At 40.3% G+C, this 24,636-nt stretch overlaps 1 protein-coding gene across 1 annotated transcript in view; it reads left to right on the forward strand.

The window, feature by feature from the left end:
• The window catches only part of Ankrd55 (ankyrin repeat domain 55), a 63,112-nt gene that overhangs the window by 26,472 nt on the left and 12,004 nt on the right, over nucleotides 1–24,636 (forward strand). The window contains exons 6-8 of the mRNA XM_090331926.1: nucleotides 8,572–8,700; nucleotides 18,266–18,450; nucleotides 23,209–23,376. Of these exons, the coding sequence (XP_090188052.1) occupies nucleotides 8,572–8,700; nucleotides 18,266–18,450; nucleotides 23,209–23,376 (482 nt within the window). The remainder of the gene's footprint in view (nucleotides 1–8,571; nucleotides 8,701–18,265; nucleotides 18,451–23,208; nucleotides 23,377–24,636) is intronic.

Raw genomic sequence — 24,636 nt, forward strand, 5'->3', positions numbered from 1 at the left:
TCAAGGATTCCTCTCGACGTGCATGCATTATGACCATACCCAAAGAGTACGCTTGTAGCCCAAGGCTGAAGCTGGATGCTTCCGTGACTTGGGTATACATACTGCCCAACTTTTTGGCTATTTCAAGCCAAACCTAAGAGAACAAGGGAATCCACTGTTTTAGCTTCTTCAAAAGTAAGAACCAAGGGGCTGGGAGTTTAGCCTAGTGATAAAGTGCTTGCCTGGCATGCATGAAGACCCGGGTTCAATTCCTCGGTACCACATATATAGAAAAAAGCCAGAAGTAGGGAAGGAAGGGAGGGAGAAGGGTGGGAGATGGAGTGAGGCAGTGAGGGAAGGAGGGAGGGAGGAAGGGAAGGAGGGATGGTAGGAGGTTGGGAAAAAGGAAGGAAGGAAGGAAGGAAGGAAGGAAGGAAAAGAGGAGGGAGGAAGAGAGAGAAAGAAGAAGGCGAGATTCTATTTCAAAACTAACCTAAACAAAAAGGGCTACACATGTGGTAGAGTACCTATCACATAAGTATGAGGCCATAAGTTAAAACACACACACACACACACACACACACACACACACACACACACACACACACACACACAGTATTACCACTAGAGCTGTGTTGATAGATACAGATCTAGCTAATTCTTGTTAGTGGCTCCATAGTATTCTATACTATGAAGATATTTCCATTCCTTTAGTCATGGACGTAAACATAGGTAGTCAGTCTCTGATTTTTTATACCTCAATATGATCTTAGCCAAAAGTGCAGGATATGATGACAATAATCTACACAGTAGTTTTGTGCAAGCCACCTTGAATGCGTTCTGCCAATACATCTGAAAGAATGGCTAGGTAATAAAGAGTGTGCATTTTAATTTTAATACACTTGGCCTAATTGTTTTCTAAAGTATCAGTTTATAACTCCCTAATTTATACTCTTTCCCTTGGCCGGATTTTCTCATTTTGTGTATCACCCAGGTATGAGGCTGCATATCACTGCACCACTGTCATGGTCTTTTTGCCTTTTTTGTATGTGTGACTTTTCTGTTTATATCCTTTGCCATTCATCTGTGGGTTACTTGCTAGCTTCTTACTGCTCTATGAGAGTTTATTTTGGATTCTGACCATTAATCCTTTGTCTGCTGTTTGGTTTTAAATCATTTTACAGTCTTTTACTTATTTTAGACCTAGTCATATTGTTTTTTTCTTATATAGAAATGTTTAAATATGACAACCAAAATGGTCATCCTTTTCTGTTACTACTTTTGCATTTGGTGTCTTTTTTTTTTAAGATTGTCTTCTTTTCCCTCAAGAACTTACTCATAGTATGCTAAACTTCCTCATAGTTAGCTGTAAGATTTTTTTTTTTTAGCTGTGATTTCAATTCTGAACTCTGTTGTCCCAGTAATCTGTTTATTCTTCCTGGTCATTAACCACAGTGCTTTATTCTGAATAGCCTCTGTACAGGCCATCCATACAGTAGAATTTAAAGCTGTAGTGTGAGTGAAATGGGGAATATGTCCTCTGATTTTTATTCCTCCAAAATTGGGACCTTAGAGAGATTCTTGCCAAGAAAGAGACTCTCCACTTTCCACAGGGAGTTAGCAAGGGCTAATCATCGGAATCCAACTTCTGCTGCTCTCAAGTTTGCTTTGACAAGAGGTTACCCATCAAGAGGGCGTGTGAGCTGCTGGCCTCTGGGTTAGAGCTTCAGTGCGCTTACCCAGGGATTGTTAGCAGGCCTGCTCTTGAGGATGCATTGTGGTTCCTACACACATTCTTATGGTAGTCGATCTTTATGAACAGTCAAACAATCCAAACTTCAGTTTTAATGGCACACTGAGAAAATAAATCGAAATTGCAAAACCAGATGTGAATTTTTAGACAAAATTCTTTGCATTAAATCCACTTAACCACATTCCTAAGATACAAACATCACCAGACATTGTGCATATCCAAAGAAACCGTCCCTCGCTCTAGAAATCATCTTACTTTATAAAGAGAAATAAAATAATAAAGCAAAATTGTTTCAATGAATCACTAAAACTGAAAAATATAGTGGAGTCACCACTTCCTCCCTCCCCCCATACACCTAACTCCATAAGTTTCTAGAGTTAGAACTGGTATCTTTATCTTTGTACCCCTACATTCTAACTCAGTGACTTGTACATAACGAGAGAAAAATGTACATAAAAATGGATAACATCCACATACACACATATGTATACATATAAATACATATGTTTATATACACATATTATATGCAAAGAGGCACAGAGAGAAATTCTACAAGTCATGTTATTAATGTTATTTTTTTCCCAGTCCTGGAGTTTGAGCTCAGGGCCTCTGAGCATTGTCCTTGGGCTTTCTCATGGCTAGATCTCTACCATTTGAGCCCCAGCACCACTTCTGGTTCTTTCTATGTATGTGTTACCAAGCAATTGAACCTAGGTCTTTGTGCATGCTAGGCAAGCACTCTATCACTAGGCTAAACTCCTTAGAAGTTAAACTCTCTAGAAGTCATATTATTAATGTTATTTCATTTTAAATTGTATGTGTGTGTGTGTGTGTGTGTGTGTGTGTGTGTGTGTGTGTGTGCATGCTGATTACTTTTGAGAAAAGGTCTTGCTTTCATGCCCAGGTTGGACTGTAGTCTCGCTATTTGTGCTTTCTCACATCCCTGGGATGTGCCACCAAGCCTAACCATTGTGCTTGTCTCATACCTGTGATGACAGCAGTGGGATGCCCAGCCATTAATTGAGATGAGGTCTCAAGGGAGTCTTTTTTTTTAATTGCCAGGGTAATGTATGGAGGGTTACAGTTACATTCGTCAGGTAGTGGGTAAATTACTTCTCACACATTGATACCCCTTCTCATGTTGTCCCTGTTTTCCTCCATTACCACCTCCCAATCATCTTGTTTTCCCCCTTTCCCTTCCCTATTTCAAATAAATGTATATACAATATACCAGGTAACAAAGTCAGATACAGTAACCACATGAGATTAACCATGAGGGGAAAAGAAGAGAAAGGAAATAGCATAGTACATTGAGAACAACAATCACAAAGATAAAGTTCTTGTTTTCATATCCTTGAATTCATTTCGTTTAGTGTCATGAGGCCTCAAGAATCTTGTTTTTGGTTGCTGACCTCCAGCCCTGATCCCTTGATGTCCACCTCCCAAGATGCTCAGATGACAGGCTTGAGCCATTTTCTTGTGTGTTATTTTTATTTAAATTAAGTCAATACCTATTTTCTACTTCAAGTACCACAAATTATTTCTAAATTCTATTACCCAAAATAAGATTTTATATCATTTCGGATCTTCAAAAAATATCCATACTAGGGCCAAGAGTGTGGCCTAGTGGTAGAGTGCTTGCCTTGCTTGCACGAAGCATTGGGCTCAATTCCTCATTATCATATACACAGAAAAAGCTGGAAATGGTGCTATGGTTCAAGTGGTAGAGTGCTAGCCTTGAGAATTCTCAAGGACAATGCCCAGGCCCTGAGTACAAGCCCCGGCACTGGCAAAAATAATATCCATTTTAAAGGAGAAGGCCTTACTCTCTTTTTTTGTGACATGGACACTATGCACATGTTGTGAAGCCTATGAACTCATCAGAATATACAACAAAACATAACATAACATAAATTATATAGAAGCTGGGAATGTGGCTTAGTAGAAGAATGCTTGCCTAGGATACATGAAGCCCTGGATCTTATCTCTCAGTACCACATAAACAGACAAAGCTAAATGTGGAGCTGTAGATCAAGTGGTAGAGTGCTAGTCTTGAGCAAAAAGAAGTTCTGGGCAGGCCCTGAGTTCAAGCTCCAGGACTGGCATAAATAAATAAATAAGCAAGTAGAACTACAGAAGAAATCAATTATTTTAATATGATTGAAATCTTATATAGAGAAACTAATGTTATCATTACTCTAATAATAACAATTACTCTAAAATAAGAACTTTAAGAATAAAAGAGGAAAGAGGAAGTATAAAGAAGGGCAACGGAAAAGATGAATTTGACCAAAGTACAATACATGCACATATGGAAATATCATGAGACCCTTTGTACAATAAATGTATGCTAATAAAAACAACCTAAAACTATAGCAATTAAAGTATTTTAAGGAAAAAAGTTTAGTCATACCATACAAGGTTTTTTATTAATGCATTAAAATTTGATACAGGTGCCAAAAAACTCCTGTGGTTTGGGTAAGTGATTTTTGTGGGTAATGTGTTGAGGTACCCCAGTGACCACTGGGATAGAAAAGTATCTGTAACTTACACTGGAAGCAAGTCACAGATACAGCAAAACACTCATGTGAGCTGTTACCTATACTCATAATTGAGAAGATGCCCAATCTCAATTAAAACTTAGTGAAAACAAAGATGCTTTTGTCTAATTGAAGGTCACTCAATCCTGATTTCTATCAATGAATACAATCTTTTCTCTAGCAAAAATTAGAAAACAAACAATGACAGCAAAATACCTTCCAGAAACATTTTGAGCAATGAGTGGAATAGTTAAATGCTGGAATAGTGGAACAGAAAAATAGTTATTTTATTCATTCAACAAATTTGAATGGATAACTCCATGTGGCTCTGTGGCCCAGCACTTCCCAAAATGTGCAAGGCCCTGTATTTGAACCCCAGCACTGTAAAAAGGAAAAACAAATGTGAAGGACCACCATGTCCCACAAACACACTTACTTGCAATCATAATAGGTAGAACATGAGAATTCTGTAGCATAGCTTTATTAGTAGACATCTTAGTGTCCTAAAATCAATTTGTGTCTTTAATTATAATCTTTTGCTATTATTGAATGTTTTCTTGATCTAGATGTGAAAACTCCAAAACAAAGACTCAATTATTTGAGAACTGTTTTGCTGAGCTTTCATGCACCTGCTATAATTCTGCTTCAAGCACCCACCCATCCAGCCACATCAGCACTCCTCTCTGTGCCTCTGAGCTGATCTGAAACCCCAAACCTGCCAAACATTGTCAGATTTCTAGTTCAGAAAACACAGATGTAACCATTTTTTTGTTCTGTTTTGGGAGGGAGTGTGGAGTACTGAGAAGTTTATAGACCCTGCCAGTGCAACTTCAGTTGCAGTAGCCCAGGCCAACTAAAACTTGGCATTTCCTATCAAAATATTCTGGAAGGCATATTTTACTAACTGAATGTGAGTTACTCTTGGAACTAATGTTTGGGGTTTAATCTTTTTCTCAAAAGAATGGCATTCTACTGTCACTAAGACCATGTATGCATTTGTCATAATATGTCTGCAAGGAATTTCTGGATTTTCAACAAATAGATACTCCCCAGGCTCAACCGAGTCCTCTTACCAGGGAGTCCCTGGTAAGAAAGGTCTCCACAGTTTGGAGACTGTCCCATATTCAACAAATTGTGTGTGTGTGTGTGTGTGTGTGTGTGTGTGTGTGTGTGTGATGCGCCAACTCTGAGGCACTGTCTCTGAGTTGTTTTTTGTTTGTTTGTTTTGTATTTTTTTTTGCCCAAAGATAGCGCTCTACAACTTGAGCCACAAGTCCACTTTCAGCTTTTTGGGGGTGATTAATTGGAGATAAGATTCTCATGGACTTTCCTTCCCTGGGCTACTTCAAATGATGACCCTTAGATCTCAGTCTCCTGAGTAGCTATGATTAAAGGTGTGAGCCACTGGCACTCAGCTAACAGATTTTACACGTCTTTTGTGTCCAAGGGATTATCCTGGATAACCTGCAATTCACTGCTTGTACTAAACATTTCTTGAGCACCTACTATGTGCTTGGTGCAATGTGCATACCATAGTGGTTAAGCCACCGTGCCTGCTTTTTCATGTGTCACAGCTCAATTGTAATTTCTCTCCTTACTCCACGTAGACACTGCCTATCCATTCTGAAGCTGCTGGGGAAATGATCACCAGAGTCTACAATGGCTGCTACCATACAGAAGCTGAAGGAGGGAAAAGGGGCTATGGAAAAATGCTCCTCAATAAACAGTGCTAGGCAATATCAATTCCTGCCTTTGAGCTGATGTGGAATGCTTGGGGTGAGGGGCCGTGAGTTTATAGTACTACTTCCAAAAACAGTTATTTTTTATTTCTATTGACTTAGCTGAAAATATAAGTAAAAGCAACAAGAAATTGCTCTTGACCCGACCAAATATGTGCAACTATTTTATACAGTAATCGTTTTTAGAGAAAGTATGGAGAAAGTCAAGTCTTGATTTGAGGATAAGAAGAGGGCCAGCTAGATGAAGTGGTGCATATACATAATCTCAGCTTCTCAGGAGACAGGAAGGAAGGGAGATGGAGGGTTCAAGGGCAAAGTTAGAAAGACTATCTCAAAAATAAAGTATAAACAAAAACTCTGGGAACATGGCTCCAATGGCGAGGAGTTTGCCCCACATGGAGAAGCTCTGGGTTCACTCCCAATACTGAAAAACTAATAAAAAACCAAAAACCAGTGATAAGCCATTTATTCATTTAATAGTTAGCATTTCCTTAGTGGCTACAATGCACTTGGCCTTGCCCTTAGCTCTAGGGATTTAGATAGGCAGAGCTGTTATCATTTCATTATGAAGTCAGTGACTGAAACAAGTGGGATTCAGGATGAGGAATGGAATGAAAAAAAATTGAAAAGAATCTGATTCCTTTGAGTTCAAATTTCTAATCCCCAGGGGCTGCATTACTTCAAATGGAGTGAGCCCAATGCAGTGCCCTGAGCTCCTCTGCATTCCAAGCTCAGCTATCAGAACAGGGGCACCATGTTCACCATTTTTTAGAACGTGCAACTGATGTCTTTGAAATATCCTCAAGAATATCTCTGGAGGCTCAGTGTTAGATGACACTTGAAACTTGAAAACACATCATGACCGACAGATGTAAAATACGAAACTGGTTGAGGGGATTTTGTGCTCTAATCCTAGTCCCGCAGATCTCAATCCACAGTTTAGTTCTGCATTTACTCAGCCCTGAGAGGTCAGTTTCCTCTTCTAGGAAACAAGAGGACCAAATACACCTGCCAGAATCTGCTAACTGCTGTAGCAACTCAAAATATCAGTGACCTGTCACAAGAAAATGTTTTCCTGTTTTTTTGTTTTTTGTTTTTTTGCCAGTCCTGGGCTTGAGCTCAGGGCCTGAGCACTGTCCTTGGATTTTCTCAAGGCTAGAGCTCTACCACTTGAGCTTCAGCATCACTTTTGGCTTTTTTTTTTCTATGTATGTGGTACCGAAGAATCGAACCCGTGTCTTCATGCATGCTAGTCAAGCATTCTACCACTAGGCCAAACTCCTGGCCCTCCCTTCTTTTAATTATAATAAAAAATATATGAAAAAACATGACAAAAAAAAGAAAATGTCTTCCTGGCTTACATCATGGTCCAATGTTGGTTGAGAAGATTTGTCCTCCCTTATTAATCAAAGCTCCAGACACCTTATCTTCTAGAGTCTGGTCATCCTCTGTTGTTAGATGAGCAAGGAGAAAAAGTGAAGAAGATTACATAGGCTTCGTTTTTTAGGCCAAGCCTTGAAGGGATTCTCAACCCTTCTGTCCAAATTCCAATTCTCAGAACTCAGTCACATTCCAGGTGGCTTAGAATAGAGTCTGACTATAAGCAGCAGAAGAAGAGGAAATAGTTTGGTAAATAGGGTAATCCTCTCCACTCTAGCAGATGATTCAGAGCATTAAGACAATATATTATATTACATACTTATATATATATTTCTCTGAATCAATAAATATCAGCTCTTGGTTGTTAGTTACTGCGCTTATGACTAGACAGAGGCTATCTCTTCCAACTCAGCTTATCCTATGAGACAAAGAAGACCAAGGCAGTGTCACTTTATCTCCACGTCATCTGCAAATTTCCTTTGCACCTTTCACATCTTAATGGAAGGCATCTTGATCTCATATTCACAGAATTCACCTCATCTTGTGCTCCTCTACCCTTCTGCTACTTCATTCATTCATTCATTCATTCAACATCTACTCACATGATCTCTGTTCTAGGCACAGAAGACACAATAATCAGATAATGCTCTTACCCTGTGGTAAGACTTCACATGCTAACAACATATTCTTAAACATAGTCTCTACCTCTGTGGCTTGGTACTGGCTAATCTAGTCTTCCAAATCTTTTCACAGAGGCCTACTTGACTCAGGTTAATCCTCTTGGTTACTTTCCAGTCCAGATCCCTGTGTATACATTTCATGGCATTTAGCAATCTGGAAATCATTTGTATAATTTTTATTGTGTAATTATTATTATTATTATAAACTTGCATATATTTGATTTCTGCCTCTTCACTACAGTGAAACTCTTAGGAGGGCAGGGATTGTTTCTTTTATTCACTTTCGTATCCCCAACAGGTAATTACCTCACAAAAATCAGAAGCTCAGCGAACATCCATGGAGTCTATATAGATTGGCTTCATGAGTGAGTGTACTTTTAAGCAGCAACTAAACCAGTTTGGTGATGTCCTTGCCATGAATCTGGAGAGAAAGGGTCAACTCGTGACTCCTTCCTGGGAGCCTGTGCTCATCTCTGCCTCCTGTGATGCTTGTTTCATAGGGAATGACTCCGCTGCACTGGGCAGCTTTCCACAACCGGCCTCAACACACCCAAATGCTGTTGAAGAAAGGAGCAGACCCCACCCTTGTGGATAAGGACTTTAAGACGGCTCTCCACTGGGCAGTCCAGGTGAGGAGCTGACCAAGGGCTTTTCTCACTCAACTGGGGTAAAGCAGGGGCTGGCAATTTTCTTAGTCAAACAAGAAAGATGGAACTTTCAGAGAAGTAATAACCCCATAATGTTGATAGAAAATTTGTTTCATAGAGCAAGAAATTTACACCCCTCTTTCCATACTGGTGGTGAGGGGGGAGAGGGAGCAAATTTATCACAATGTAGGCATTGCCTTGATTCTCTTCCCCTCCACCTCTCCCTCCCTCCCTCCCTCCCCCCCCACACATACACACACACACACACACACACACACACACACACACACACACTTTGCTCTCGCTCTCCATCCCAGTGCTTGCTACTAGCTCTTGGCAATCTTCAAAGGAGTACTGGGGAAATCCCTTCAAAATCACTGAAGCACTCTTTCTTTGGTCCCAGTCCCAGTCCTCCACTGGGTGTCTTTGTAGGTGATCCTGTATTGTGTACTAAGTGGTCCTAGCCTTCTGTTATCATCCAGAGAGGGAGTCTCTGTCAGTTCATAAGACTACAGACATCACAATAGGCCTGCAAAATCTAGAACCCAACAGGCAAACTGAGAATGGGGTAGAAGAATGATGACAGTTACTAGATCCTGACATGCTTTCTGTTTTCAAGGGGAATGATTCACTAGTCCCACATTCACTCCCTCCTTCAAATTTAGTAGCACTAAATTTCCTTCAGCGGACTTCCTAACCTACTCTAGCCTTTGATACCTACTCACTCCCACTGTCTGTTTTTATCAACCCAGTCAAGCACCTTCTTGGAACCACTGCCAGCATTCTCATGAGAGTAATTTCTGCCACCCAAATGTGGTTTCACTCAACATTTTCTTATGCCAAGCACAGCAGAGGTAGCCACCTGGGACTTTCAGAACTGCCACATGTGCATCAAATAAGGGGAAAACAGGAGTGATTTGGAAACTGCTCTGGTTTTGTCCCTCTAAAATGGCTTTAGTTGCTTGCCTTGAGCAAGACACAGAAATGAGCAGGGTGAGCAAAACTTGCCCTTGGTCCCTTACTACATATTTTCAGTATCTGATCAACTGCCCTACCCCCTCCATGCCAGTCTCTGCCCAGGAGTCCCAAAGCTGGCCCCTGGCTAGGCAGGTGTTTCCACAGGGGGACTGTATGGCTCTGCTCCTTAGGATAGCCCCATGCACAATGGTTCACAGCTAGGGGACAATGACATCAGAATCGAATACTTGCCGTATTATTCACTCTCTGTACCCTGCACTCAATTCCCTAGTTGTGGTAGGCACGTGCATTCGGGAGAATCTCAGATTATTCCTCTACATAATTCTTCCTGACGTGCTGCTTCAGCTTCTCCAGACCCTACCTCAGTCCCAATTTAGATTGGCTGCCTTGACTTACCTTTGCAATGGAGCCAACAGCAGTGCTTGTAAAATAACATTCCTAGTTTGACTCCAGACCTTCTGTTCTTATCCTCTAAGAGGCAGTTTGGCATAACCAGAAGAACAACATATTTGACTTAGAAGGCTTGAGAATGTATAGCACACTTGAGTTTGACCAGAGGCAACTCATCAACACCTATGTGTCTTCACTATCTAGGGAACTTTGGAAGGTATACAGTTGTGACCATACTTCTGGCAGCCATATGTAGCATGCAATGGAATGGATGAGATGATTGTTTTATTCCTTACTGCCTCGTTGAAGACTTGGTTTATCATACCTGTAGCTTGATATTCCATCTCTCTGATACTACTTTCAACCTACTATATTTTGTTTAGAATCATCTAAAGGATTCTTATGAAACAATATTAATGCTCAGGGTACAATTCTCATTCCAGTTCCCTTAAGAGGGACCCAAGTATCAGTAAATTTTTTCAAACTCTCTTTTTCTAGGAAGTATAATATACAGCTAGGATTGGGGACACTATGAAAAATGAATTCATACACATGCAAGCCAGGACCTTAATCATGCCTGTAATGTTCACATTCTTGTTGTGTAATGCCACTCTCATTTATTTACTCAATCATTTCATAAATATTCCTTCAGGAACTACTATGTGTTTTGTACTAGAAGGAAAATGATCCAAAGGTATTTTAATCCTCACAATTATATACAGTATTGCATGTATGAGTGAATTCGTATGTTTGTAGCCAATTTTCTGAGGAAGAATTCCACCATTTTATTTAATTACTCGGTGAAAATCAGTGACTGCCTTCAAAGGCTAAAAATCTTGATGCTTCATAATCAGTGCTTCCTTTTTCTCACTTTTGGTTTGCAATAAAACCCAGAAATTATGTAGTTTTGTACTTTCTCCTTTACACTATAAAGGCTATAAGTAACTCTGAATGTTGGTAAGTCCTAGTTGCATCTGGCTTCTTTCCTATTCTTGTTCTTTTATCATATGGGACCCACACTGTGCTCCTTTTAAAGTTTTTCCACATCATCTCTTTCCCATTGTCATTTATTCCTTTTGCTCAACTTCCTGCTTTTCTCTGGAGCAGTACAGTAAGATCCCATTTAAAGTGACAGTGCTTTCCGTTGGACCCAAATGACCAAAGCAGCGAGGATTTTAAACATTGGGCCCAGAAATAAACTGATCATGTCTGCTCCCATGATCTAGGTCCCTTACTACCTGGTGACCCCCTGTAACAGATCATTGTTGTCTTTCATGCTCTCCTGTCTGAACCTGACATTTTTCTGCTTTGTGCTAAGTAATGTTACATTCTCTCCATGACAGTTGCTTACGTTTCTTCTATGTCATTTTGTTTCCTCTACGACTTTTCATGGCTTGATAGTTCATTTCTCTTTACTACTGAATGCCATTGTCATCAGGAGCCAGTGGTTCAGGCCTGTAATCCTAGCTATTTAGGAGGCTGGGATCTGAGGGTGGTGATTGGTATTTATTATGATCTATGGTCATGATTAGAGAGGTAAAACTCACAGAAGTATAGGTCCCTCAGGCATCCACAGAGAGCTTTGGTCAATATATCAGCTGTGGATTACTTTATAACTCCAGATCTGGTTCCCACTGAGGTGTCTATTCTGTGATGCCCTGATTCTCGAAATCCCACTTCTAAAATGCTGGGGTCAGACTCTTCTCCTATAACCTCCCTTCACACCAACATAGTGCTTTGGTCCTAAGAAGTTTCTTTAATTATAATAATTCTGGGCATCATGGCAGGGCAGTGAGTAACCAGGAGATATGTGCCTATACTCTCAATACTCAGAAAGCTGAAGTAGGATTGTGAGGTCTAGACCAGCCTGGGCCACATAAGGAGTTCCAAGCTGGTCTGGATTAGATAGCAGCATGCTGTCAAAAAATTTTTAAAGGAAGAAAGGAAAACAAATAGAAAAACAAAGAATCTTTGAGTTGGAAGGGACAACATAGGTCACTTATTCTAATAATTCAGGGTCCAAGTAGGAAACCAGTACACAAAGCAATCATGCCTTGTCCTAGGGCACACAAATACCATTTGTGCCATAGACTTTCTCATGCTTGATAATTGCATAGTTCAAGCCTGTAGAACTGGCTGGTTACTCACGAACATATATATTAATTCTGGAGTAGCTTCTTTTGGAGGAAGTTCTAGTCTTCCTTATCTTAGATGACAGAAGATGCTACCACTGCTTGTTTCATGATGGTGATAATACTTAGGAGTTACCAGTGTGTTGGCCTGTGTTATTTAGCTACATGTCTAAACCATGTGGTCCCCAAATTTACCAAGAACCAGACGTTGTAGACAGAAATAAAGATGTGCAGATCGGAGCAGAGTGAACATTTGGGAACTGAAGGTGTGAGGCTAAGCAGAGGAGAAGGAATAATATCCCTTAGAGGGCTTTGAGTCTCAACCATTCTCATAGTTATCCCCTTTGGATCCAGGTTTTGTGACATAGCCTGGATTCCAGTAGTAGCAGAAAACAAAAGCCGGGGTCTGATTGTCCTAGAGGCAGAAGAAGATCGAAACGATGAGAAGGTGAGGCCCACAACTGAGCTACTTCATCTCTCAAAGCTGCTAATGTTTACTGTGGGAAAAACCACCTCCCCTGCCCCCAGATGTGCCAGTGTGAAGAAGTGCGGAGTTCTAGTGCTCACTGTCAAGGATAGGATCTCCATGTAGCACGGTTATGTACTTCTTGCTAAACCCATGACAGGAAATTTTCTGCTGAAGTAGAGCAAGAGTAAACTTTGAATAAATATTTGCTGCATGATGAATAAACATTTGAGTAATGAACCTCATAAACTATGCACAAAGCCAAACAACTGAATTTTACCCATCACTTTTTGGTTCCCTTCTGTTCCTCACTATTGCTACCCCCTCTTTCTCTTCTTTCTTCCCTTGTACTTACTCTTGGGCTGTATCTATTTTCCTTCATTGTTGCTCTTTCCTTCATTCTTGCTCATCAACTTTTCTATAACTATATGCTAGGAGCCGACTGATACATGAAATCCACTTTAGCTTAGCTTGCCTAGCAAGGCTTCTGCCTTCTGAACAGATGGTATGGTTTGGGTCTGATGTGTTTCCCAAAGGCCTATCTATGTGTTAAATAAAGGCTGGGCGATACGCCCATGGCATTGTTTGTGTGGGGGCGGGGGGAGGAACCCTCTGGAAGGCAGAGACTAGGGAAAGGAAGTGAGATTCTTAAGTGTATGTATGCCCTTGAAATCTCAGCCACTTCCTGTCTCTCTGCCTCCTGGCCTCGTTGAAACAGACCAGGTTTGCTCTACTACCATGTGCTCCCTGCCCTGCCATCCTGTCTCACCATAGGCTCCCAACCAAAGAAGCCAGCCAATCATGGCCTGAAACCTGAAAAGGTAGGAACTGAAATAAATTTTTCCTAGTTTTCGCTTGTTGCCTTGAATCTCAAAAAAATCTCAAATATCTCATAACAAGAGAAACAGGTCTCATACTAGACTCCCTCCAAAAGTTGAATAGAATAAGTAGCATTCACAGTTGCAATATTAGACTCCTGCTTTTGTTTTTTTGTTGTTGTTTATACTAATCCACTGGTAGTTTGTTTGTTTTTTTTTCTGAATCAGGCTTCATGAACTCTTCTGCTTCATAATAGGTCAAACAAATATGACAAAATTCCCAAACTTTTTAGAATAAATAAAGGCAACTTTGGGGACTTGCTGTGAACAAAATGCAGAAAACTTTAAAAAATCAAAAACAAACAACTTCACAATCCTGAGCTGCTCAATGCAGAATTCTAGAGGTTTAGGAGAATAGAATATGTACAATAAATATTGTTACTTTCCTACCAAACATAAACACTCCTATCCGGTGGACTGGAATGTTCATATGAGCTTGTTAAGAATGTGTCTTTGAGGGCCGGGAGTTTGGCCTAGTGTTAGAGTGCTTGCCTAGCATGCACGAAGACCAGGGTTCGATTCCTCAGTACCACATACATAGAAAAAAAGCCAGAAATGGTGCTGAGGCTCAAGTGGTAGAGCTCTAGCCTTGAGAAAGTCCAAGGATAGTGCTCAGGTCCTGAGCTCAAGCCCAGGACTGGCAAAAAAAAAAAAAAAAAGAATGTGTCTTTGAGGGAGAGGTTATGGCTTGGTGATGCAATACTTACACAAATGTGGCCTCTCTTGGTTGCAAATTGGAAGATAATAATGTATTCAGGGTCCTATGATGTTCTGTGATCAAGAAACTTTTAGGGTTCTTAAATTATGGTTCTGTATATAACATGAAAACATTACTGTTTAATGTATATATAGTTGTATTAATGGGATGAAATAGTCAATACATGTCAATTATATCCAATTGATTGATGGTATTATAGTTAAAATATGTCTTTATTGTTTTCTGTTTACTGAATCTGTCCATTTTTGGAGAAGAGTGTCAAAGTCTCCAACTCTAATAGAAGGAAAGATTTATTCTATTTTACTCATAGTTTTACAAATATCACATTCTCACCAAGTATAAACTCCCTCTTCCTTTCTTCCATCTTTGCAGCATCCCCATTTCTTCTCATCTGGCACTTCCTGACCTGTATGGCCCCCTCCCTTACCTCCAGCCTTTGCCTGACAGCAAGCCCAGAGTATTTAAAAGACAATGCTTGTCATGTGATGGCCACCCACAGCTTTGGCACAAGCCAGTCCTCAAATTTTGGGAAGGGAGCACCTTAGCAAGCTTCCTAGGAAAGGGTTTGAATGTGTAGTGCTTAACTCTATAAGGAAGGTGCAGTTGTCATGGCATGCGTCAGTGCTACTCATGTACAGAGTTCAACAACAGTTTTTCCTTTAGTTTCTCAATGGCCAGTGTGCAAGACTATTCCTGTAATCAGACACAGAAGAGCAGAAAGAATCCCAGGGATCCTGCAGAATCAATTCTGGCTTGGCCATTTCTTCATTGGGACCTTGGACAAGTTAAATAATCCCCCTGAGACTTTATTCTCTAACCTCTACAATATGAGGGTAATATTGAATTTTATCTGCCTCATCAGGATTCAATAATCACTGCATAGATGCAGATGTGCATCTACTCCTCTCAGTAAATGCAGCTACTACTGTGAGTCTTTCAAAGATCTTGTTAGAAGGAAAAGGAGTCTGGCATGCAGCTTAGTGGTGGAGGGTTTATCTAGCATGTGTGAGGTCCTCAGGGTTCCATTCCAGCACTGAAAAAAGAAAAAGACAATTGAAATGATAATGGTGCAAGTTAAGATGCAGGTGTAAGGCAAAAAATAAATTGTCTGGAAAATTCAAGACAAAAGACATTTTGGACAAAAAAGAAACTTTTTTTTTATTCCAAGTCACTCCCAAGAGTCAGGACAAGAGAAGGAGGAGGGAGTGAGGAGTGTGGTTTGCTTTCTCTAGCTGTCCTAATGCTCCCTCTGCCACAAAGACAGGAAATTGTAACAGGTTGTTTTGCCCTTTGGATCACCTTGGCAACCTGAATCCCTTTACTCTTCCAAGAAGTTGTGAACAAAATAACTCTCTGAGCTGCCATTATTTTCTGTTTCCCTTCTCCAATGGCTAATGCTTTCCAAGAAAAGTGTCTTGACTGTTAGAAATGTATTTCAAATCCCTTCAAAACAAATTTAGTAACATCAAGTGTAAGAACCCTAAGAAGCATTGATAAAATGACGGCTTGAGGGAAGCCAACTTCTGAAGATAGGTATGCCATGTTAGACAAGAGGAAAGAGAAAATGTGAGAGGCAACGTTCTGCTCTGTGACCAAGCAGCCATTATGGGATCCATGCTAGAAGGAAGGCCTGCGCAGGGTGGGGAGTGGGGGAGGATGGGACAGTGCTCTGCTTTTATCATCAGGACAGTCTCAATTTGTTTTGTAATCTGATACAACAGTAGATGCTCCAGTCATACAGTTTGGAATCCCTGAGGCAGATTCTTGGCTGCCTATTCTTTGGCCTCTTGGAGGGAAGGCCCTAGCACAGATTCTGAGAAGGCTAAGCTCAAGCATGCACCCTGTTACAGAGTGGGTCCTAGGCATCTGAGGAATTCACATCCCTGGTAGAAATCCACTGCACAAGGGAGTACCGCATTAAACAGCACTGAAAAATCACCAAGGCAATAAAGAGAGACACCAATGAATGAAAAGAGCAAGCTTTGTTCCTGTGTTATTGTGTCACTACTCAGTACTCATCATAGTCGTTCTGTTAGCATCAGAATTAGCTGTGCCACAGTCTTCATAGTCGCCCTCTATAGTGAAGCAGGGAAGCTGAATGAAGAGGGCAAATGACCAAGTTGTCATTGGGCAGTCCATCTATGGAGCTAGCTCTGAATACCTGCAAATTAAGTCCCTCCTCAATTTGCTAATTATAGAAGACAATTTGGCTTTAATGAGAGTTTTGCACACTTTACAGAGAAAGGAAAGGAAATGTGTTGAAATTATTAAGTAGAAATTATTAAAGGTCATTGCTTTGAATGAAATCTCTGCACTGAGGCCTAACAGAACAGACTGAAAACCAACGGCATCACTGCACTGAAGTTCCACTGCACAAAGCCCAGACTAAGTTGTTATCTGACCTTCTGAGAAACCAAAAAGAATGATGATGATAGCCAAATTTCCCAGCAGTCCGCTACCTGGAACAGTAGATTCCTTCTCATTTAATCCTACATCATTTTCGCCTTGCAGACAGTAAAAGCATGACCCGTTGCTAACCCTCAGTACTGTTTTGCTGCTGTCTGTTTAGACTAAGAAGGAAAGTCAATTTGAAGTAGTCACTTGATCTTTTGTTCTTTGCTTCTGCTTTTACCAACATTCTTTGTCTATAAAAAACAGCCTCCTTTGCTCAGCCCATTGGTATGAAATTAAGGATTGGTTGGTCTTAGCATAAGAAATAAAGTCAATTAAAACCTTAACCTGAGCTGGGTCATAGCTTACCAAGAGTGCTTGCCTACATGCATGATCCCCCGGTTCTCAGCACCTGGAAAAACAAATATAGTCATCTTTACATTCTTATAATTTTTGTCCTTTGAGAGATTATTTATTGAAAAAATATATTATCTGGTGGCAGTCTTCTATAGTTGCAATTACTCGAGAGGCAGATATGGGAGGATTACTGTTTAAGGCTAGCCTGGACAAAAGGTAGTGAGATACTATGTCAAAAAAACAGAGGCCTGGGAGTGTGGCCTGGTGGTAGAGTGCTTGCCTAGCATGCACAAAGCCCTGGGTTCAATTCCTCATTATCACATACATAGAAAACGCCAGAAGTCGTGCTGTGGTAGAGTGCTAGCCTTGAGGAAAGCCCAAGGACAGTGCTCAGGCCCTGAGTTCAAGCGCTAGGATTGGCAAAAAAAAAAAAAGAATAGAAAAAGAAAAAAGAAAGAAAGAGGGGCCGGGAGTTTGGCCTACTGGTTAAAGTGCTTGCCTAGCATGCATGGAGACCCAGGTTCGATTCCTCGGTACCACATACATAGAAAAAAGCCAGAAGTGGTGCTGAGGCTCAAGTGGTAGAGCTCTAGCCTTGAGAAAGTCCAAGGACAGTGCTCAGGCCCTGAGCTCAAGCCCAGGACTGGCAAAAAAAAAAAAAGAAAGAAAGAAAGAAAGAAAGATAAAAGAAAAAAAACTGAACAGCTACTCAGGAGACAGGAATAGAAACCAAGGTCAAGGTCTGAAATTGGCCTAGACAAAAACATGAGTCTATTTGAAAAGGAATAGAGCATGAATAAAGTACCTGAGTACCACTAAATGCTTGTGTGCATGTGTGTGTGTGTGTGTGTGTGTGTGTATATACCTGTTCCTTTTCTTCTCTTTCTTCTCTCTTTCTCTTTTGTGTCTTTCACTCTGAATTTTTAACTTAAAAAAGCTCTGTGTTAAATCAGCCACTGGTGGCTCACACCTGTATTCCTAGCTACTCAGAAGGCTAAGATCTGAGCATCTCAGTTCAAAGCCAGCCTGAGCAGGAAAGTCCCCAGGAGACTCTTAACTCCAGTTAAGCAGCAGAAAGCCAGAAATCGGTGCTGTGGCTCCAAGTGGCATAACACAAGTCTTGAATGAAAGAGCTCAAGGACAGCACCCAGACCCTGAGTTCAAGCCCCATGACTGACAAAATAAAAACAACAAACACTAGGCTGTTCATAATGGGCTTTCTCTGACTTTTTTTCAGAGTGGAAATCGAATTCTATGTTCCATCATTCTGAGCCATCACCGGGGCCCATCCATAATCAACTACGATGACGAGAGTGGGAAGACGTGTGTACATATCGCAGCAGCTGCAGGTTTTGGTGACATTATTAATGACCTGGCAAAAGTCCCCGAGTGTAACCTGCAGGCTCTAGATGTGGATGACAGGTATCCATGGCAACTCAGAAAGTGCTGGGAACCAACAGTCATCTTCCCGTAATGTTAAACTAAGGCTGTCTAAGGAGTTATCCTACCTTACTTTGTCTTATTACTGGTAATGCCCATGGGTTTGTGGCAATAAAAAAATGCTCTATTTTAGTAAGTGGAGGAAAATTCATTGTTATGGGGAGAAATGGTGTGACTACAATGTTGTCAGATTTTCCACTTTTCACTAAATGTTTTCGGGGTTCTCAGAAGGCTTTGTATCGTGCAGCTTCCTGCCATGTATTCTTTTTGTTCCTAATAGCAGACTTTTATTTTCTTCTTTATTCCTGAATTATATTCTAATGTCAACAATGGTCTTAGAAGAGAACATGCGGAGGTTTTGTATTGGACACAAATGGTTGGTAGATGTTTCTTTTATTTTCTTTTAATCTTTTAATTTTTCTTTTAATGGAAGTGTTATAGCTGAGAGAGGAAACTGAGTCTAGAAAGGTGAAAGACATATCTCAGAAGAGTTAGCCACTCAGTGAAGGTCTGCATCTCTGTCTTTCAAATTTGGGAGTTTTCTATCTACAAGGACCTGTTTATTTGTTTACTTTTGTTTTGGTTAGGCAATGACCAACAGAAATGGAAGAAAAGCCAGAAGCTTGTGGCTCACACCTGTAATCCTAGCTACTCAGATCTGAGGATCACAGGCAGGAAAGTTTGCGAGACTCTTTATCTCCAATGAACCCCAAAAAGCCAAAAGTAGAACTATGGCTCAGTGAGGTAGAGCACTCACCTTGAGCAAAAATGTTAAGGACAGTGCTACACCCTGAGTTCAAGTCCACAACTGACAAGGAAAGAAAGAAGGAAGAAGGAAGGAAGGAAGGAAGGAAGGAAGGAAGGAAGGAAGGAAGGAAGGAAGGAAGGAAGGAAGGGAGGAAGGAAGGAAGGAAGGAAGGAAGGAAGGACGGAAGATATAAACATGGCTACTGGAAATACATAAGGCTTATGTATCATTTGGGTACATCTGTGCCCTTCCCTATTAAAATGAAATTAGCCACCTACAGACTATGATTTTAAATGTTTCACAAACACTAGTCCTAATACCTCAAGTGTTTTTTAGTTGCTTTTGTTTTCAGTAATATTTAATATGTTATGCTTATTTGTTTTGTTGCTTTTTTAAGGCAGGAGAACTAATTCTTGGGTTCCACATATGTCTCAGAAGCTGGAAGTGATTAATATGATGATTTTCATTAAAATATGTATAGGTCATTGAAGCTAGACTTTTTCCTAAGAGCAGGTGTTGACCCTGAGCAGATTTCATGTTACATTAGTAACATGGAAAAGTTGAAGGTTGAAAAGAGAAGAACAAACTTCAGAAGAGAGGACTGAAAGGATCATTGCCTATTTTCAAATGCTCCTAGAAGCATCTGTGAACACAAAATTATACATTTTTTCAGTACCATGTACTAAGCAAAAAAAAAAAAAAAAGCTAGATCCCCATACCTCAGGGAAGAAAGTACAAAGGATGAGTTAGTGAAGGTTCAAGGGAAGCTTCCTCTCCAAGAGAGCTGTTTCTGCTCCAAAGCCCAACTCTTTTTTTGTATTTTTTATTGTATTTAATAAAAGGGTTACATGATATTTGCCAGATAGAACGTGCATTAATTCACATACATTGATACCCTTCCACATGTCTTGGTCCCCATTACCCTCCTCCCCAACCCCTCTCTTGGTTTTCCCCCCTTCCCTGTCCAATTTCAAGTAACCAAATACAAATGTATCCAATATATCAGATAACAAAGTGAGATATTGTGACAATGTGAGATAACAAAGGAACAGCAAAAGAGATGAGAGATAACATAGCACCTTAAGGACAGCAATCATTCATTATATGCAAAGCCCAACTCTTGCAGTGTGTCACATACTGAGTGAACCATGACTGCTCCCCTCTTTTTTCATGACTTTTCGGCTGCCGAATGTGCAGCTTCATTAAGGTGAACTTATAAGCTTCTGTAGTTGAATTTTCAATTTTTCATAGGCTTAAGTGCATTAAGCATTTACAATCATTGCAAATTTCTTTCCTTCTCTTTTCTGATGAAAAATTTTCTCAAAGAAAAACTTTGTGGCAAGTGAAGAAAAAAAGAAAGTAGTACTTTAATAAAAGAGAAACAGAAGGAAAGCTTGGAGAACTAGTCCTCCCAATTATAAAGGAAAAAAAACCCATAGGAAATATGTAATTAATGGTAGTGTTTATTTTCCAAATGTCCCAAATTTCATCAGTCTGTGAGGTCACAATTCACTTTAATAAGCAACTCATTTATCTTCAGGGAGGACAGTCCTTTACCAAGTTCTCCTTACATATTTCTGGAAATTCTCAGGGGAATATTTGTTTGTTTCACAAACCATTCCTTGGCTACTGAAGCTTGACCATTGCTATGTCCTTATGTCCATCATCTCTCCATCCAGAGACTACCATAACCACCCACTGTTTGTGTCTGCCAAATTCCTTCTGAATCACGGCCTCTGACCTTCCAGCTTCCCATTGTGATTGCAGAGACCAGTCTGCTGTGTTTGAAGGACTGTCCCGAAGCTTAGCTCTCAAAAGGAACTATAGCTTGGACAAAGTGAAATTAGATGTCCCAAAGGCCCTCAAGATATTAATCTGAGTATATCTGTACACTACTCTTATTTCTCAGTTTTCATTCCTATTCTTTTAGATCTCTTCCACAGTGATGGAAGAAGTAAAACAGTTGCTCTTAGCCATGGTAACAGGGTATGTAAAGTGAATTGTTGTATATTGGTAAGCCTGACTAGATAGATCAATGTCCAGCTGTCCATCTACTAAATTTATTGGCAATATATTCTCCAAATTGGGGAGCATAATCTGCTGATGCCTCATTTTGTTTCAGAATAAATATTACCTGACAACCTCTGTTCATGGAGAAGGAAGCAAATCATTCTGTCATGTTCAAATATTCAGTGATGGTTCATGGTACTGAAACTAATATATGACACTCTTAAGTGTCATGAAATTGCTGCCTCTAGCATAAAGTAGGGAAGAGGGTGTTTAATTGACAGAGGACATAATTTATGTGGGGGAACTATGAGTCTACATTGCATACATATACACTATACTTATGTATAGAATACTTACATTATATATATATATATATATATATATATTTACACTTAGGTCCAAACCCCTTCACAGGTAGCCTCAACTGAGTCTTCTCTGCACCCCCCCCCCAGGCTGCCTCCATGTCTGAGAGACCATTTGGCTCTCTTAAGAACACCCTTCTGAAATTCAGTTCATTTATTCGGTCTTGAATTAAAAATAAAGTATATAACATCTAATGTACAGTATTTTCCATAATGATCTGTTAACCAAAGCCATCCACTCTCAGTCATCTCTAGGCGCTCCACTGATCTGGCAGTATCTTCTGAGCAATTACAAGTCCACAGTTTCCAAACATAGTAACATTTAGGCACAGAGTAGTATAAAGCTACACAAAAGAAAGAAAGAATATAATCTGAAGAAAGTCAATTCTATCTCCCAGTGGGTTAACCCTATACACATTATTTAAACCACCTTTCTCAAACTTTTGTTAGAAATAGTAGTAATTAGATATGTGGGGGAATGAATGATGCAACAGAAAAGAAGAAAAGAAAAAAAGAAGGAAGGGAGGGAAGGGAAGGGAAGAAGGGAAGGGCAGGGCAGGGCAGGGCAGGGCAGGGGAGGAGAGGAGAAAGACAGAGAGAGAGAGAGAGAGAGAGAGAGAGAGAGAGAGAGAGAGAGAGAGAGAGAGAGACAGAGAGAGACAGAGAGAGACAGAGACAGAGAGACAGAGAGAGAGAGAGAGAGAGAGAGAGAGACAGAGAGACAGAGAGACAGAGAGAGAGAGAGAGAGAGAGAGAGAGAGAGAGAGAGAAGGGAAGGAAGAAAGAAAGGAAGAGAGAGAGAAATGAGGAAAGGAAAGAAAAGAAAAATAAAGTTGAGTATTGTCAGGCACACTTATAAACTAAAGCAGCATGATTATGAGTTCAAGGCCAGTCTGGGCTACAAAGTGAGACCTTACTAAAAAGGACTGTTATGGGGCTGGGAGCATGGCCTAGAGTGCTAGCCTCGCATGCATGAATCCCTGGGTTCAATTCCCCAGCAGCACAAACAGAAAAAGCCAGAGGTAGTGCTATGGCTCAAGTGCTGGAGCTCTAGCCTTGAGAAAACTCAGGGACATTGCCCAGCCCCTGAGTTCAAACACCAGGACTAGCAAAAAATTTAAAAAAGGTCTATTATGAAAGACAGACAGATAACAGAGACAGAAACAGGGCATTAATAATAAGTGAAGAAATTTCCAACAAGTAAATTCAAATTTCCAACATTTATTTCCAAAGTTGAGTTTTAGTTTCAGAGAAATTCAAAAGAAAACAATAGCAAAGTATGATTTTGCCTATCAAGTTGGCAGCATACTGGGACCCTGTTGTAGGGAGGATCAATTGAGTCAATCTTTCTGGCACTCTGTATAAATAGCTTTAACATTGTTCATACTTCCTCCTTAGGAAATTCTCAGAAAAAGTCAAGGCAGGTCAGAGAATACTTAGATTGAGAAGGGACCCATGCTCACACGCCATCATCCTGATGCCTCATTTCACACAAAACATTTCTATATTGTAAATAGCAGCATGCTTTTCCAACTTCCTCCCCACTTCTGGTAGTATGCCCAGCCTAAGAGGAGTGTGTGAGCTCAGACTTGTGCTCTTCCTGTGGTGTGCTCTCCGCAGGACCCCCCTGCACTGGGCTGCAGCTGCAGGGAAGGCAGAATGTGTCCGGTCACTGCTGGAGTTGGGCTTGGACAGCAACTTGCGTGACATCAACGAAAGCACGCCTCTGGCCTATGCCCTGTACTGTGGCCACACAGCCTGTGTCCAGCTCCTCTCCCAAAAAAGCAGGTGAGTACATCAGAGGTTTTCAATATTGGGTAACAGTTTCAAAATCACCCATGGGCAAAACCAGCATGAACTGAGTCATCTTAGAATTATAGAAAAATAGCAATACATATGCAATTAATTATGTGTTTGTTACTATCTAATAATAAAATGGTCTTCATTTATGTAGGGAAATTTCACAGTAATAAGACTGAATCATCCTTCATCCATGTGACTTGAAACCTCTTCGTCCCTTTTCCTCTCTTTCTTTTTTCCGTGGTACCATGTCCTCTTAATTCCCTTTTGCCTAAATCATCAGTTCTCACACTTTCTGTTCACACTCCCAAGAATTACTGTGATGTCCGATCATAGGCTTATGCCTATGATCCTAGCTATTCAGGAGGCTGAGTCTGAAGTTGAAGCCAGTTCCATGCAGGAAGGTCTATGAGAATCTTTTTTTTTCCATATATTTTTTTATTGTAAGGGTTACATGATATTTGCCAGATAGAAGGTGCATTAATTCATATACATTGATACCCTTTCACATGTCTTGGTCCCCATTTTCCTCCCCCCCACCCCCACCCCTCATCTTGTTTTCCCCCATTCCTTATCCAATTTCAAATAATCAAATACAAATATATCCAATATATCAGGTAACAAAGTGAGATACTATACCAATATGAGATAACCAAAGGATAGCAAAAGAGATGAGAGATGACATAGTACCTTAAGGACAACAATCATTCATTATATGGCTTTTTTTTCTATATCCTAGAGGTCCTTTCATTTAGCGTCATACTATATGGCCTTATGTATCAAGGTTTTGCTCTATTGCAAATCTCTGCTAGGAGAGCCCAAGGTTTCTACTGATTATGACAAATGAGGGAAACCATTGAGCCTAAGTTCCTTTGAGTCTGGCTTACTTCACTTAATATGATCTTTTCTAAGTCTTTCCATTTCCTAACAAATGGGGCGATGTTGTTCTTTCTGACAGCAGCATAGAATTCCATTGTGTACAAATATCACCTCTTGTTGATCCACTCATCAACTGAGGGACATCTAGGTTGGTTTCATATCTTTGCTATGGTAAATAGTGCTGCAATGAACATTGTTGTGCTAGTGGATTTAGTATGTCCTTGTTTCTGGATGATTTGGTAAATGCCAAGTAGTGGAATTGCTGGGTCATGGGGGAGCTCTATGTTTAGTCTTTTGAAGAACTGCTCTATGAGAATCTTATCTCAAATTAACTACCAAAAAGCTGGAAGTAGAGCTATGGCTTGAGTG

The sequence above is a fragment of the Megascapheus bottae genome, chromosome 4, assembly GCF_031878675.1.
Source record: "Megascapheus bottae isolate mThoBot1 chromosome 4, mThoBot2.hap1, whole genome shotgun sequence".
Classification (NCBI taxonomy): Eukaryota; Metazoa; Chordata; class Mammalia; order Rodentia; family Geomyidae; genus Megascapheus; species Megascapheus bottae.